Below are 13,083 nucleotides of genomic sequence, written 5' to 3'. Positions count from 1 at the left end.
TCCGACCCCGTCTGCGTTCAATAGCGGTTGTGACATTGGCTACCGTTAACACAAACACAGCTAGAACTAAAACCCAACAAGTGTTCTTATTCATATTTTGTGGGGCGACGAATGAAGACGGGGCTGTGGTAGGGGAGAGAAAGCCACGCACTACAAGATCGCAGGTCAGAGCCGAAGACCCGTCGCTACAAGACGTATCGCTGTGGCGGTGAGCCTGCTCGTGGCACCCGATCCAGGTCAGTGTACCGCTCTGCAGTGCGGCTCCCAAGCGATGCTGCAGTCTCTAATTGGAGCGGCTGACGTGATTAATTAGCCAACCAGCCTAACAATCTAGGCTCAGGTGTTGCCAACAGCAGGTGAAACCTGACTGAATGAAGGTTAGAGACAAGTTGCTACCAGGGTTTGGATCTGTCATCACCGCCAATGCAGGAAGAATAAAGTTATAGCTCACTTGCCCGCCCCTAACCTGTTCTGCATTGTGAGATTTTTTTGTAAAATGATATGTTGTATGGTTATAAACATCACATACAATAAGCTCACGTGACAGACATCCAAGACCAGTGCCAAGACTTGGGTAGAAGATTCAAGCTTAAGAGTGGATCTTCTAAAATGACTTATGCTTTGACTGCCCGACTGTTCAGTTGCCTTGGATGAAAGTGTTTGCTAAATTACTTAAGGTAGTATAAATGTTAAACACACAAGTTAATTTGGTTGATTTGACAGAAAATCGTTCCGATACAACCATTAGAATCAATTAATTTCTTGGGATAATTTCAGTGTACAGAGACCCAAGCCGTAGAGAGGCATTTTGACAGGCACCATTTAAAACCTTTAGTCATTTAAGCTTTCATGCTTTGCCGGTTCTTCACCGCCCTACTTGTATGGTCGCGTTGGGAAAAAGCGCGTGCTAAATTACAAAATGTAATATTCTTCCATTACAACCGTCAATGTTTGACATCTCAAGGCCCAGCCAGAGTAGAATGCCAATTGAGAAAGGGGTCCCAGGAAGAAGTCAGGCTACGCGTATCGTCTGGACGGCCCGTGCAGGACACAGTGGGCTGGGGGCGAGCCACAGGACGGGGGAGAGCTTACCCGATATGACCTCCAGCAGCAGCATGAGTTTGAGGCCGTCTCGGAAGTCCTCTTCGATGCTGTCTATCTGCGTGCCGGCCTTGCGCAGGTGGGAGTTGCACCATGCGGTGAAGGTCTGAAAAACGAGACAAACGCAGGAAATTCACTTTCATTATATAGGAATTTATTGTTTGTTTTTTGAATGTCCCGCTTTGAATCGACGAATGAAAGTAGATTTTAATTCAATCGGCAGGAAGGGAGGTCTGCGGAGAGGTTGCTGTGACAGCACGGGAAGTGACAACAACAGGAAGTGGCGGCAGCAGTTATTGTACGTGCACTGTGCGACAGAGCGTGGAGTAACTAGAAACGTTTAATCAATCTCATGAAGTCAGTAAATGGAACCATATCCATGTGACAACCACATGTGTGGAAGCAGGGCTTCTAATCGAGTCTTCTATGAAAGTGCCATCTTGCGGTGCCCTAAACCATCACCCAATCATTATCTGTCACGCATGTTGAATAAAAATACTGTGCTATATCCAACACACACACACAGTGGTCGGCTGAGATTCCATTGGAAATGTGTTTTGAATCATTTTATTATTTGGGAGCGGTCCCGGGGACACAGAGACACGCTTTAGTCAGGACGCGGCGGCGCAGGCCTGTAGTCTACTGCAGGCGTACCCCGTCCAACACGGGCATCAGCCCTACCAGTTAGCTCCCATCTCACTCACAGGGTCCGTTCCACGGAGATGGAAGACAGAAGACTGGGCTGGCAGACCCCGACACCACCGACAAACTACAGGAACCAGGCTGCTCCCCCAACTGAAGTGCTTACTTCACTTTAAGAGAGTGTCACTCAGGTGAGGCGTCAAACTGTCGCTCATTGGAAACGCAACCTCTAAATGGTTTGCCTTTGCACTTCATGGACAGGGCAGGTGTTTGTGTGTGTGCGCCCTGTGTGTGTGTGTGTGTGTCTGTCTCCATGGGTGGAACAACATTATGACAGGGTGCTGGCCACGGCCCTGCACCCCCACCCTGAACCACGGCCGTGGGCACAAAGGGATCATTGAGCCCCTGGATAATAGCCCCCTTCAGCCCCACTCCCCCTGACCCTCCCCCAGACTGGACACAGTGGGTCCCGGGAGGGAGGGGGGAGAAGGGAGGCAGGGTGGAGCTCACACAAATAAACACACTCGCAAGGGGGGGGGGGGGGGGGGGGAGAGACGGATGGATAGACGGACAGACAATGCTTCGCCCCCAACACACACACAGTGTCCCTGGGAGAGCAGACGCATTTAGCAACAGGCCTTCTCTGACAGGAAGTGGCGGAGCAGAGACAGGAAATTGTACCAGGCTGTCAGGGGCTGATCCCTGCTCCCCTGCGGAGGAGGAGGAGGAGGAGGTCTACGACTACCAACATGTTGGGACGTGGACGGCTCCTTTACAAGGGCTTGGGAATAATTCAGGAGCCGCATTTATTGCCTTGGAGTGGTATTGCATCTTCATTTCATGAAGACATCGACTTATCCTGATAGCCAGTTTAATAGTCTGAATTAATTGCGTCCAGACAATATGATGATTGAGATGAATCAACGTTCCAACGTCAGCCAGCCCCATCTGCTTACTCTTCGTCTCCACATCCTGGGGCGTCTACAGCAGCAGCAGACGCGGTGAGTTTGAAGTCAGGGTGACCGTGGCTTCAGGGCAGAGGAGGCGACCCCCCCCCCCCCCTCGCATGGGGCTCTGTCTCAGCCCAGGCTTCTGGTTGTTCCACCAGGGACACAACACTGCTTCCTGCCCCTGGCCGGGTTGTGTCAGTGGGGGTAGATCTAGGCGTGGTGGCCCTGTTTAAACTGGGACAGGCTCCGACAAGCAGCCCTGCCTGGTGCCTGGGTCACACGGTAATGAATGTCAGAGTCTCTATCTTCCCTCGCTCGCTCCCCCTCGCTCTCTTCATGTACTTTATGTCTCACGTTCACTCAGCTATGTTTCTGTGACCCCAATGTTTTTTAAAACACCCCCATGAATATTGGATGTAGCAACAGGATTCATATCTACTTAACGTGGGCTGCGTCGACCGCAATGAAAGACTTGTGCTGGAAGGGTGTTGTGTGACCTCAGTGTGTGACACACACACACACACACACACACACACACACACACACACACAGCATGTTTTACTTAGGCGACGCAACACCATCTTGTTTAGAAGAAGGATCATTGATATGCACACAATGTGAACTGAGAGTAAGGAAGTCAATTAGGGAAAATACCGTGTTACAACAAACAGTTCCTCTAAGATAGTTCCTCTCTCATGACAGTCAAATCCATTAATTCGTCTTTTGAATCCTCTCTGTCTGTTACAAGCTCCGCCTTCTTTCAATGTAGACTTTCTAGTTCTCTTAAAAAAAGGTTTCTATTCTTTAGGACTGATGATTTGTTGATTCCCATTAGTCGGCTGCTGACGAGGATCAGGGGACAGCCAGCCCACTCTGTACAGATAACGTAAAGGGGTCCCTGTAGAGTCCCGCTGGACATGTCGGTCCCCACAGAAACACGCTAGGCCACGGTTTAAAACCAACGTGCAAACGACAAACTACGTTACTCTGATGTGTTGGTATGAGAGAACCCACGCTCCGCACAGATGTTTCAGAAACATTTCACAAACATTTCATGTTTCTGTGTTTAGGAATATGGGGATATTCCTAAACACAGAAACATGAAAAGTTTGTTCATATCATAAGGCAGGTTTGAGAACAGTGTGATGTTTTGCAATATCAGCCAACAATATGTATTGCACAACAAAACAGAAAATGGCTCCCTAACCTTTGTGGGAAAAGAAACATCCCCTAAACCGTTAACCAGTCCAGCGGCTCAGGGTTAAAGCTCTCCTGGGCAGGTGTGCATTTCGGCCTGGTCTGAGTGGCCCGTGAGTCCGAGTGGCCACCCCCCTTGGTGGTGAGGGAGGTCGGGCCGTCGGCCAGGGCCCGACGGCTCTCCGGCTGGACGCTCCAGACGGGGGACGGTGTAGGTCCGTCTGGAAGCGTTTAGCCTCACCCTACCCCTCCTCCCCTCCCTCCCCCATGGCAGATATACAACCTCCTCTTTACAGCCTCACAGCCGCCACCACCGGCCGTTTGATCTCCCCGTCACTCTGAAACTCTCTCCCCCTTTCATTCTCTGCCCCCCCGCTCCTTCTCCTGCGCGCACAAAAGCGCAACACATTGACCATCGCGGTCTAACCGCTAAACGGGTCAAAGCTCACCTTCCCGATGGACACCATGAGCTTACAAACTAGGAACACTCTGTTTTATTTTCTCCCGACGTTTCAAAGGCTAGACGAGACAAAATGTAAAAACAGAGAATGCAATACAAATAGGACTAGACAAACAAATGCAAAAATCACCTGCAGGTTGTGACAGGTAATGTTGCACACTGAATTACGTAAGGCTATGTGCACCTCGTCGAACAACCAAACCCGAAGGCCACTCCTCAACCAGGAATGCTAGTCAACAATCTCCACACACACACACACACACACACACACACACACACACACACACACACACACACACACACACACACACACACACACACACACACACACACACACACACACACACACACACACACACACACTAAAGAATGCAAGGAGGTTGACTAATGTGTTTAAACCCAACTCATTCTTTCCTGGAGGAGTAAGACACACCTATAGGTGTACGTGTGTGTCTAACACACCGTGTTGGGTAAAACTGACGCGTCACACATTGCTATACCATCACAGCTTTTCTCGTCTGTCTCTTGCTATGCCAAACATTTTCTGGAGACACATGCAAATTGTGTGTGTTTCTGATTTTGTAGATCCACCCGTCCCCAAAGTATTCCCAGGCACAGGGTTCAAACAGAACTACCAGGGCGACTGGTCTTAATGGGATGTCAACCAATCAAACTATTTCATTACCCTCAAATAAATGTGCCAAGATGCTTGGTCACGTACTTTTATTGGTCTGCTTAAACGCGACATAAAAAAAAAGGTGTTTGTCTGAGATATTCAAGAGTAAAGTTGTCTTTAAACAAGCGGGCCGTGTGATTGACTTCAGGCCTGGCGTCGAGCTCCTTCCCAGTCCAGTTTCCTGCGGGAACAGTGTCCAGCTAAACCCAATGGAAACCCAAAACAGGTGTAAACCCGGGAGGAGGCTATGCTGAAGCAGTTTTCAGTTTGGTCCAGTCCGATCCCACGGACATTTATAAAATGTCCGACTGGCAGGGGGGGGGGGGGGGGGGGGGGGGTGGTCAAACCAACCAAGGCAGAGCAGGCTAAGCCCGGGCTGGCCGGGCCCTGGGGGTCCTGTCTGGCCGGGTCTGGCTGCCTGACACGGCCCTCCTTATTCCTGGACAAACACACGTCCCAATTAAAGCAGGGCTTGGCGTGTGGCGAGGTAGGGGGGCTGGGAGCCGTCACCAGCTCCTGCCTGTCACCGGGCACAGGGCCTGCGCCGCCTGCTGTACGCCCAACCGGCCCAACAGCGTTCTGCTGCACACCAGGCGCACGCTTCAACTGTTCCTTCCTTCGGAAACCATAGAACATTGTTTTGTAAGCCGGAGCTCAACCTTTCGAACAACATGGGGAGGACAACATTTGGAAAAGATTTGGGAACATTTTTCCGAATGTTCCCTCAAAGTGTCCCACGAGGGATTGACTTGTATTTTATTTATTTTTTTTAGGAAGGAATAAACATGAATTCTGGAACAGATCACTTAGAAAGTGCTGGACTGACGAGGGACTTGAATGGCATTCTCAGATAGCATTCCAGAGAAACACAAATACCATTCTTGATTTGAGCCGTTTAACAACCACGGACAGACACACACACACACACACACACACACCAAATAGAAAAATCAGTTTTCCCCCATTATAGAACAAGCAGAATTCCACAACTGTCCGAATAGAACTCGTGCACATTCCAAAAGAACATTCCATTTAGGCGAGTTAAGAGAACCAGCGCTATGCTAGGCTAAGCTATAGGTGGAGACGTGTCTTGTTTGCGAGTCGATCCATTCACACAGGGTCCGGCTGTAAGATGACCCGCTACTGCAGACCTCCCTCCCCCCTGTAACATAAACACACAGTAGCGATGCGATACAGCCCCCCCCCCCCCCCCCCCCGGCACAAACACCTCACAGGATCCCCCACCCACAAGTAGGAGTGTGACTGCGTGTGCGTGTGTGAATACGAAAAGGGTGCATTGCCACACACAAGTGAGAGAGAGACTGAGAGCGAGACCCATATAAAGAGAAACAGACAGGAAGAGCGAGCAAGACACAGAAAGAGAGAGACAGAAAGAGTGAGCAAGACACAGAAAGAGAGAGACAGAAAGAGTGAGCAAGACACAGAAAGAGAGAGACGGATAGAAAGAGCGAGCAAGACACAGAAAGAGAGAGAGACGGATAGAAAGAGCGAGCAAGATAGAGAAAGAGAGAGACAGAAAGAGTGAGCAAGACACAGAAAGAGAGAGAAGGATAGAAAGAGCGAGCAAGATAGAGAAAGAGAGAGAGACGGATAGAAAGAGAGAGCAAGACACAGAAAGAGAGAGAGACGGATAGAAAGAGCGAGCAAGACACAGAAAGAGAGAGAGAGACGGATAGAAAGAGAGCAAGACACAGAAAGAGAGAGAGACGGACAGAAAGAGAGAGCAAGACGCCGAAAGAGAGCAAGAGACGAAGAGGGGTCGAAGATGGAAGGTGAAACAGGCGGAGAGCACGACGCGCATTCTGAGCTGCGGGGCGTGTGATTGGCTGAGCTGCTGGGCGTGTGATTGGCTGAGCAGATGTTGGGCAGCGGCAGCAGAAGCAGCAGGAGTACCGTTTGCCTCGGCGTGCCGCCGTATGTCCGACCAACACGCGCTCGCCGTGACCCCAGAGCGGGGGCCCCACGGGGTGGGGCAGAGGAAGGGTCTGGATCAGGCCCCCAGAGGACAGGGACCAACTGGGTTCAGGACCAGCGAACCACACACACCAGAGAACCACACACACACACCAGAGAACCACACACACACACACACACACACCAGAGAACCACACACACCAGAGAACCACACAGACCAGAGAACCACACACACCAGAGAACCACACACACCGAGGGGGAGACATGGAGGGCGAGAGAGCGCAAGGATGGGTGTGAGAGAGAGAGAGAGAGAGAGAGAAATGGAACAAGAGGGTGAGAGATAGCGAGAAGAGGTGAGAGATAACAAGAGGGAGGAGAGAGCGAGAGGCGTCTCAGACGAGAGGGAGGGAAATAGAACGAGGCCAAAAGCTAGCAATGGGAGGCGAGAGAGTGAGGGGAAGAGAGAGAGACCGAGATGGTGAGAGGGAGAGAGAGCGAGAGAGAGAGAGCGAGGGGGGTTGAGAGAGAGAGAGGGGTTGAGAGAGAGAGAGAGAGAGGGTGTGAGGGAGAGAGAGCGAGAGCGAGATCAAGAGCGAGAGCGAGAGCGGGGTTGAGAGAGAGAATGAGATGGTGTGAGGGAGAGAGAGCGAGAGCGAGAGAGGGGTTGAGAGCGAGAGAGGGGTTGAGAGAGAGAGAGCGAGAGGGTGTGAGGGAGAGAGAGCGAGAGAGGGGTTGAGAGCGAGAGAGGGGTTGAGAGAGAGAGAGGGGTTGAGAGAGAGAGAGGGGTTGAGAGAGAGAGCGAGAGGGTGTGAGGAAGAGAGAGCGAGAGCGAGATCAAGAGCGAGAGCGAGAGAGGGGTTGAGAGAGAGAATGAGATGGTGTGAGGGAGAGAGAGCGAAAGCGAGAGAGGGGTTGAGAGAGCGAGAGGGGTTGAGAGAGAGACTGAGATGGTGTGAGACCGAGACGGTGTGAGACCGAGACGGAGACAGAGAGCAAAGGATGGGCTGGAAAAGAGAGAAAGGACCAGAAACAAAAGACCGGAGAGGAGAAGAAAGAGGGTCTCTCCGTTCTTTGGGTGATCATTACCACCCACCCCCACACACTGATTTACACACAGACAGAACCTCCCTCCTGATTCAAGTGCTGACAGGTAGTCGTTTAAGTACAACTCTTGTTGTGACGGTCTACACCCACCCAACCCCATCCCTTCCCCCACACGCAGTGCGTAGTTCTTGGCTAGCCGGAGGGCTTGAGCCCTGCCATTATGGGAGTCAACAGATGAACACTGGCAGTCTGCTGGGCCTGGCTGGGGAACACCTACCCTCTCTGAGCTCCGGAAAACAACAGCACAGAAGGGAGGGAGGGAGGGGTGGATGGGAGAGAGGGGTGGATGGAGAGAGGGATGGATGGAGGGAGGGAGGGAGGGAGGGATGGAGAGAGGATGGATGGAGAGGGAGGGAGGAATGGACAGAAAGAGAGGGATGGATGGGAAGGGAGGGAGGGATGGATTGAGAGAGGGATGGAGTAGATTAAACGGAGGGAGGAGAGTAATCAGTGGAGGATGATGAAGGGAGGATTTAAAAGGGATTGAAAGAGGGGGGAGGCTGAAATGGAAACCGATACCCGTGGAAGGTGGACATGTTTAGCATCTGTAACCTGCACACGGTGAGTGGAACACTGGGGGCGTCGACTCAGCCAATGTGAGCAAACTTCCTGTTGACGCCACGGTATCACTATGGCGACCAAAGCCACAGCACAGCTTGGAGACGTCTTTGAAAGATTTGTCAGCCAATGATGGAAGACGAGAGCAGAGAAGGAGAATCCATTTGCCCATAGATGAACCAAGGTTTTTGGGGATATCATTTCAAAAAGCAATAACATATATATATATATATATATATATATATATATATATATATATATATATATATATATATATATATATATATATATGACAAATACCCAATCCCGTAAAAACGCAGAGCAAGAAGTGGAGTGATGACAGAGCAGACAATGAGGAGGAGGAGAAAGGGAGGAAGAGGGTCCCATGCCATTTTATTTAAGTCTCTTCCTGTCTTTGTTACTGTGTGCGTGTGTATGTATGTGGTGAGGGGGGAGGGCGGCTGTGTGCGTGCAGTTGTGCGTGTGAGCTCATGTACGACCCCTTCCCCCTTAAGTCCTTTTATGGGCTGCCAGGTCGTCCTTCCAGAAATATTTTTACAGACACGTGGCGTGTTGTAAAGCCGTTCCTGAACTTCCCTTTGAAGTGCAGAACGCTCACACGGTGCTGGGGGGGGGGGGGGGGGGGGGGGGGGGGGGGGGGGGGTTCTTCTGAATGCGTACAAGACGGCTGCTAGCCCTGGTGGGGTCAAAGGTCACCAACCTTGGAGACCGTTAAATCGATTTCTTTTTCCTGAGTAATAACTACGTTGACGAAACCTAGAGTTGTGTACTTTACTTAAAAACAGCGAAATGTCTAGGGTTCAAAGTTGGGTTCTATGGCGCATTAACTTCCCCAGATAGAAGTTAACCCTTGCTCAAAAGCACTTAGGCAGGAAAACTGTAGAGGCGCTTGACTGATTATGAAGAAACCAAACTTGGGTACGTTTGGCGATTGTGGGTTCAGCTAGGGACGGGTAGGGGGTGGACTGCACCGGGACCCAGGAAGTGAGCGAGCACACTTTGATCTCCCCAAGGGAAGCGGGGGGCATAGGGGAGCCTCAGAGTTTAATGTGTTAGGTGACAGGTCAGTGCGGGAGGATGTAACAGGGCCGAGGGGGAGTGGGGAGAGAGCAGGTAATGGGGACGGGGGAGGAGAAGGGGGAGTTAATGAGAGACTATGGTCCTGGGAAGGACGGAACAAGGAGAACGGGGTGGAGGAGGAAGGAAGGAAGGAGGGAGGGGCCTTAGGATACTGGTTGATTCTTTGATCGGGACCCCCGAAAACAAAAGCCCCTCACACAGAGAGACTGACAGGAGAGAGACTGACAGACAGAGAGAGACAGAGACAGAGAGAGAGAGACAGAGACAGAGACAGAGACAGAGACAGACAGAGAGAGGGAGAAACACATACACACACAAACAGGTTTAGGAAACGGTATACGAGAGAAAGGGCAAGCGATAGAGAGAGATAAATGGAACGATAAGGTGGGTAAGATGGAGTGAGGAGCAGAGTGGGGTAGGAAATGGAAAAGGCCCTGGGAGACGGATAAAGTGAGGAGATCTAGGTCAAGCAGCACATGTTCACCTCTCTGTCTGCTGGTTTAAAGCCTGCGGTGAGCGCCAGATGGGTGGGGTATTCTGGGAGAGCACTATCCATCAGGTGGCAGTAAGACGTTCAGACAAGCAACGCTCATCTCTGGGTTTCTGCCCGACACTCAAATACATATCAAACGCTCAGGAAATTCCTTTCTCAAGGGTTCGGGACCATCTTTAAGAATGTCTTCTAATGTAAGAAACCTTTTTGAATTCACAAGTGGGATTTTTCCTCGGCTCGCTGTAAATGATAAAGGTTTCCATATCCGCCTCCTATTTGCTCCTATGAGCCTTCATCTCCTCCTCCTGCTGCTGCTCCTGGTGCCAAGAGGAGGTCTAAAGGAACAGGAACAGCCCCACATGACACCGTTAAAGGAGAGGCTTTTACTGCCACTTAAAGGGGAAGTTGCCTGTGGCAGTGTGGCTGGTATGGATGGACCAAAGCAGGGCAGGAGGGGTTAGGGTTATAGCCCAAACGGTTCATAGCCTTCGTGAGGTCAGCAGAGTCCGTCTTTGGTCTCCTCCATTTCGTTTTTGTGGATTTCCTCTCGGTGCTTGTCCGTGTCTGTTATTTCCCTTTGTATTTCAAATAATCAACATTCCTCTCTCAGCCAATCGGCACCCAGCATCTTCGACTTCCTTCCCCTTAAGAGTTCTCTAGACAGGAAGCCGGAGAACGAGGAGGCTGTTTTCCCTGTTGGCCTGTCCGGTCTCCTAAACCAAAGACCCCCCTCCCCCTTAACCACCAGACAAAAACTGCCTACTCCTGAATTCCTATGTACTGCTGAAGATAGAGAACATAACTGGGACGCAGGACATTTCTAGAAGGCTTGGGCAGCGATCAGGTTCCTCTCTGGTCTGACAGTTGGTGACTCATAATAAAGAGAACTTGATAAGGCTTGAGGTGAGGCAAGCGTCAATAAAGGCCTCGACAAATGACTGAAAACTCATGATTTACTAGGTCACCCGCCTACGTTCTCACCGCCCAGATGTCAGGACCGTTGGTGAGTTGGAACTTGTTAAAGGTCGTTCAGCACATGTCTAGCTGTGGAATATTTCGTAACAGATTTCAAAAGTGACTTCTCAATGAAGAGCCATGAAATTAAACCATACCAGTTAGGAAATACTGAAGATGGGACAGAAATATTGAATTCAGAATAATTTGAATCTCATATCTTCTCATAAAATGAGAAGAGTACAAGTACGCAACATGCACCTGAGTTTATATCGCCACTCCTCAGCTAAACATACAAGGTGTTGCAATGGCTTTACAACCTCGTTCTGTGCAACTGCTTCCTCCGTGACTCAACCGAGGTGTGATCTTGACACCATTGTCAACATTTAAACCGACGCACTTAAATCATTGTAGGCGCCGAGGTTGATCCAGGTACGATGTACCTCACTGAGTACGCTTGGAGAATCAATAAAACATCGGATGACTAATTATCTTTCCCTTTTCCGGTGCAAACATACACTCAAGTCTTTCCTCCTCAATAGCACGCAGCCCCAACAACGAAATCCATTTTCTGGACTTCCGTCTCTTGAGCCGCTGTCCCCATGGGGGCCCGATTGTTTTCGGAGTGCCGGCCCAGTCTAAACACCGCTGCCTTCTACAGGAAGACAGATAGGGAAACCCTGGATTAAGTAACTGATCCATCCACCACGGCCCACTTCCCGACATGCAACGAACATGCAACGAACACGCCCGTCAGTCCTAGACTCTCAGATACTAGCGCTGCAAGGTTAGCTTGCAGCCGTAATGTAAGACGACCACAGAGACACGCGGTGGCCGCAGAGAGGTCGGTCATGTGCGATTTAACTACCAACCATGGAACGTATGTTTATCTTGATTTGTGTATTCAACGGCAGTTGAACAGTACGTCGAGTCCGTAACCTAGCGAGGCTGCCGACAGCATTTTTGTGGAGAATACCGATGGACAAAAATGTATAGACGATAAAATCCATATTTCAGGCCAGTTTCTTTAAATGTCTACTAGACACACGCACGCACGCAGTGTGTTTCTTTTTTGTTGGTCCAGATAAGATCCCATTCAGGCGCCTCGTCGGATCAGGGTAATGCCAGGAGACCAAACCAGGGTCATGGATAAGGCCTGGAAATTGCCATTCAACCCGGCACAATGGAACGAGGCCTTGCCCATAGGAGACTTGTTCAGACAACATGGGGAGCCGTACAGATAAGCAGTGATTCATGGCCACATGGATATTGTGTTCTTCAGAAGGCAAACAGAACCTATATAAATCTGCCTTTGGATAGAGAGAATTGTTTAGCATTAACAAATAAAAAGTTAGCCTCGCTCATGAGACTTGTTTGTAAAAGGCGTGTTTACAGAGGAAAGTGAGAATGAGTGATATTTGCAATTACAGAGTTTGTAATAACTGCAGCAGTATTAACTCAAACTCTGACGGAAGATAAGGAGATTGAGGACTCAAAAGTTGAATTGTGTAGACGTTATTATTTATTTATAAAGTCCTTCATCACAAAAACGTTCAAACAAGCAGGACTTTCAGGGCGGAATGTGCACGAGCGCTCACCAAGTGACCTCTGAAAAGAATCCGGAGTCTGAAAAGAACAAGAGTCAAGAGGAATCATAGAGTTAAAGACAGGAAACAGTCGCTCACAATCTCTGAATGAAGACCCTTTTAATTAACTCCTCTAGAATTTCAGGCAGTGGGGCAGAACCAAACTTCAGTAACCGAATCCTTTCTCTCTCCCCCCCCCCCAAGCCTCGTTCTGCTTATGAGTCGTGTTGATATGATTCAGCAGACCTCATACAGCTACTGTTCTCACTTCCCGTAATCCTAGATTATGTAAAAACAAAAAGGCTAAATGTACCATTAGGATGTGA

The 13,083-nt window shown here is 49.9% G+C and overlaps 1 protein-coding gene across 1 annotated transcript in view; it reads right to left on the bottom strand.

The window, feature by feature from the left end:
* The window catches only part of actn4 (actinin, alpha 4), a 48,091-nt gene that overhangs the window by 19,311 nt on the left and 15,697 nt on the right, over positions 1-13,083 (bottom strand). The window contains exon 2 of the mRNA XM_079731190.1: positions 1,093-1,207. Coding sequence (XP_079587316.1) covers positions 1,093-1,207 — 115 coding nt within the window. The remainder of the gene's footprint in view (positions 1-1,092; positions 1,208-13,083) is intronic.

The sequence above is a fragment of the Pollachius pollachius genome (assembly GCF_949987615.1).
Source record: "Pollachius pollachius genome assembly, chromosome: 3".
NCBI classification, from domain to species: Eukaryota; Metazoa; Chordata; class Actinopteri; order Gadiformes; family Gadidae; genus Pollachius; species Pollachius pollachius.
Note: the sequence above shows the minus strand (reverse complement) of the source record. Positions and strands in the feature narration are given on the sequence as shown.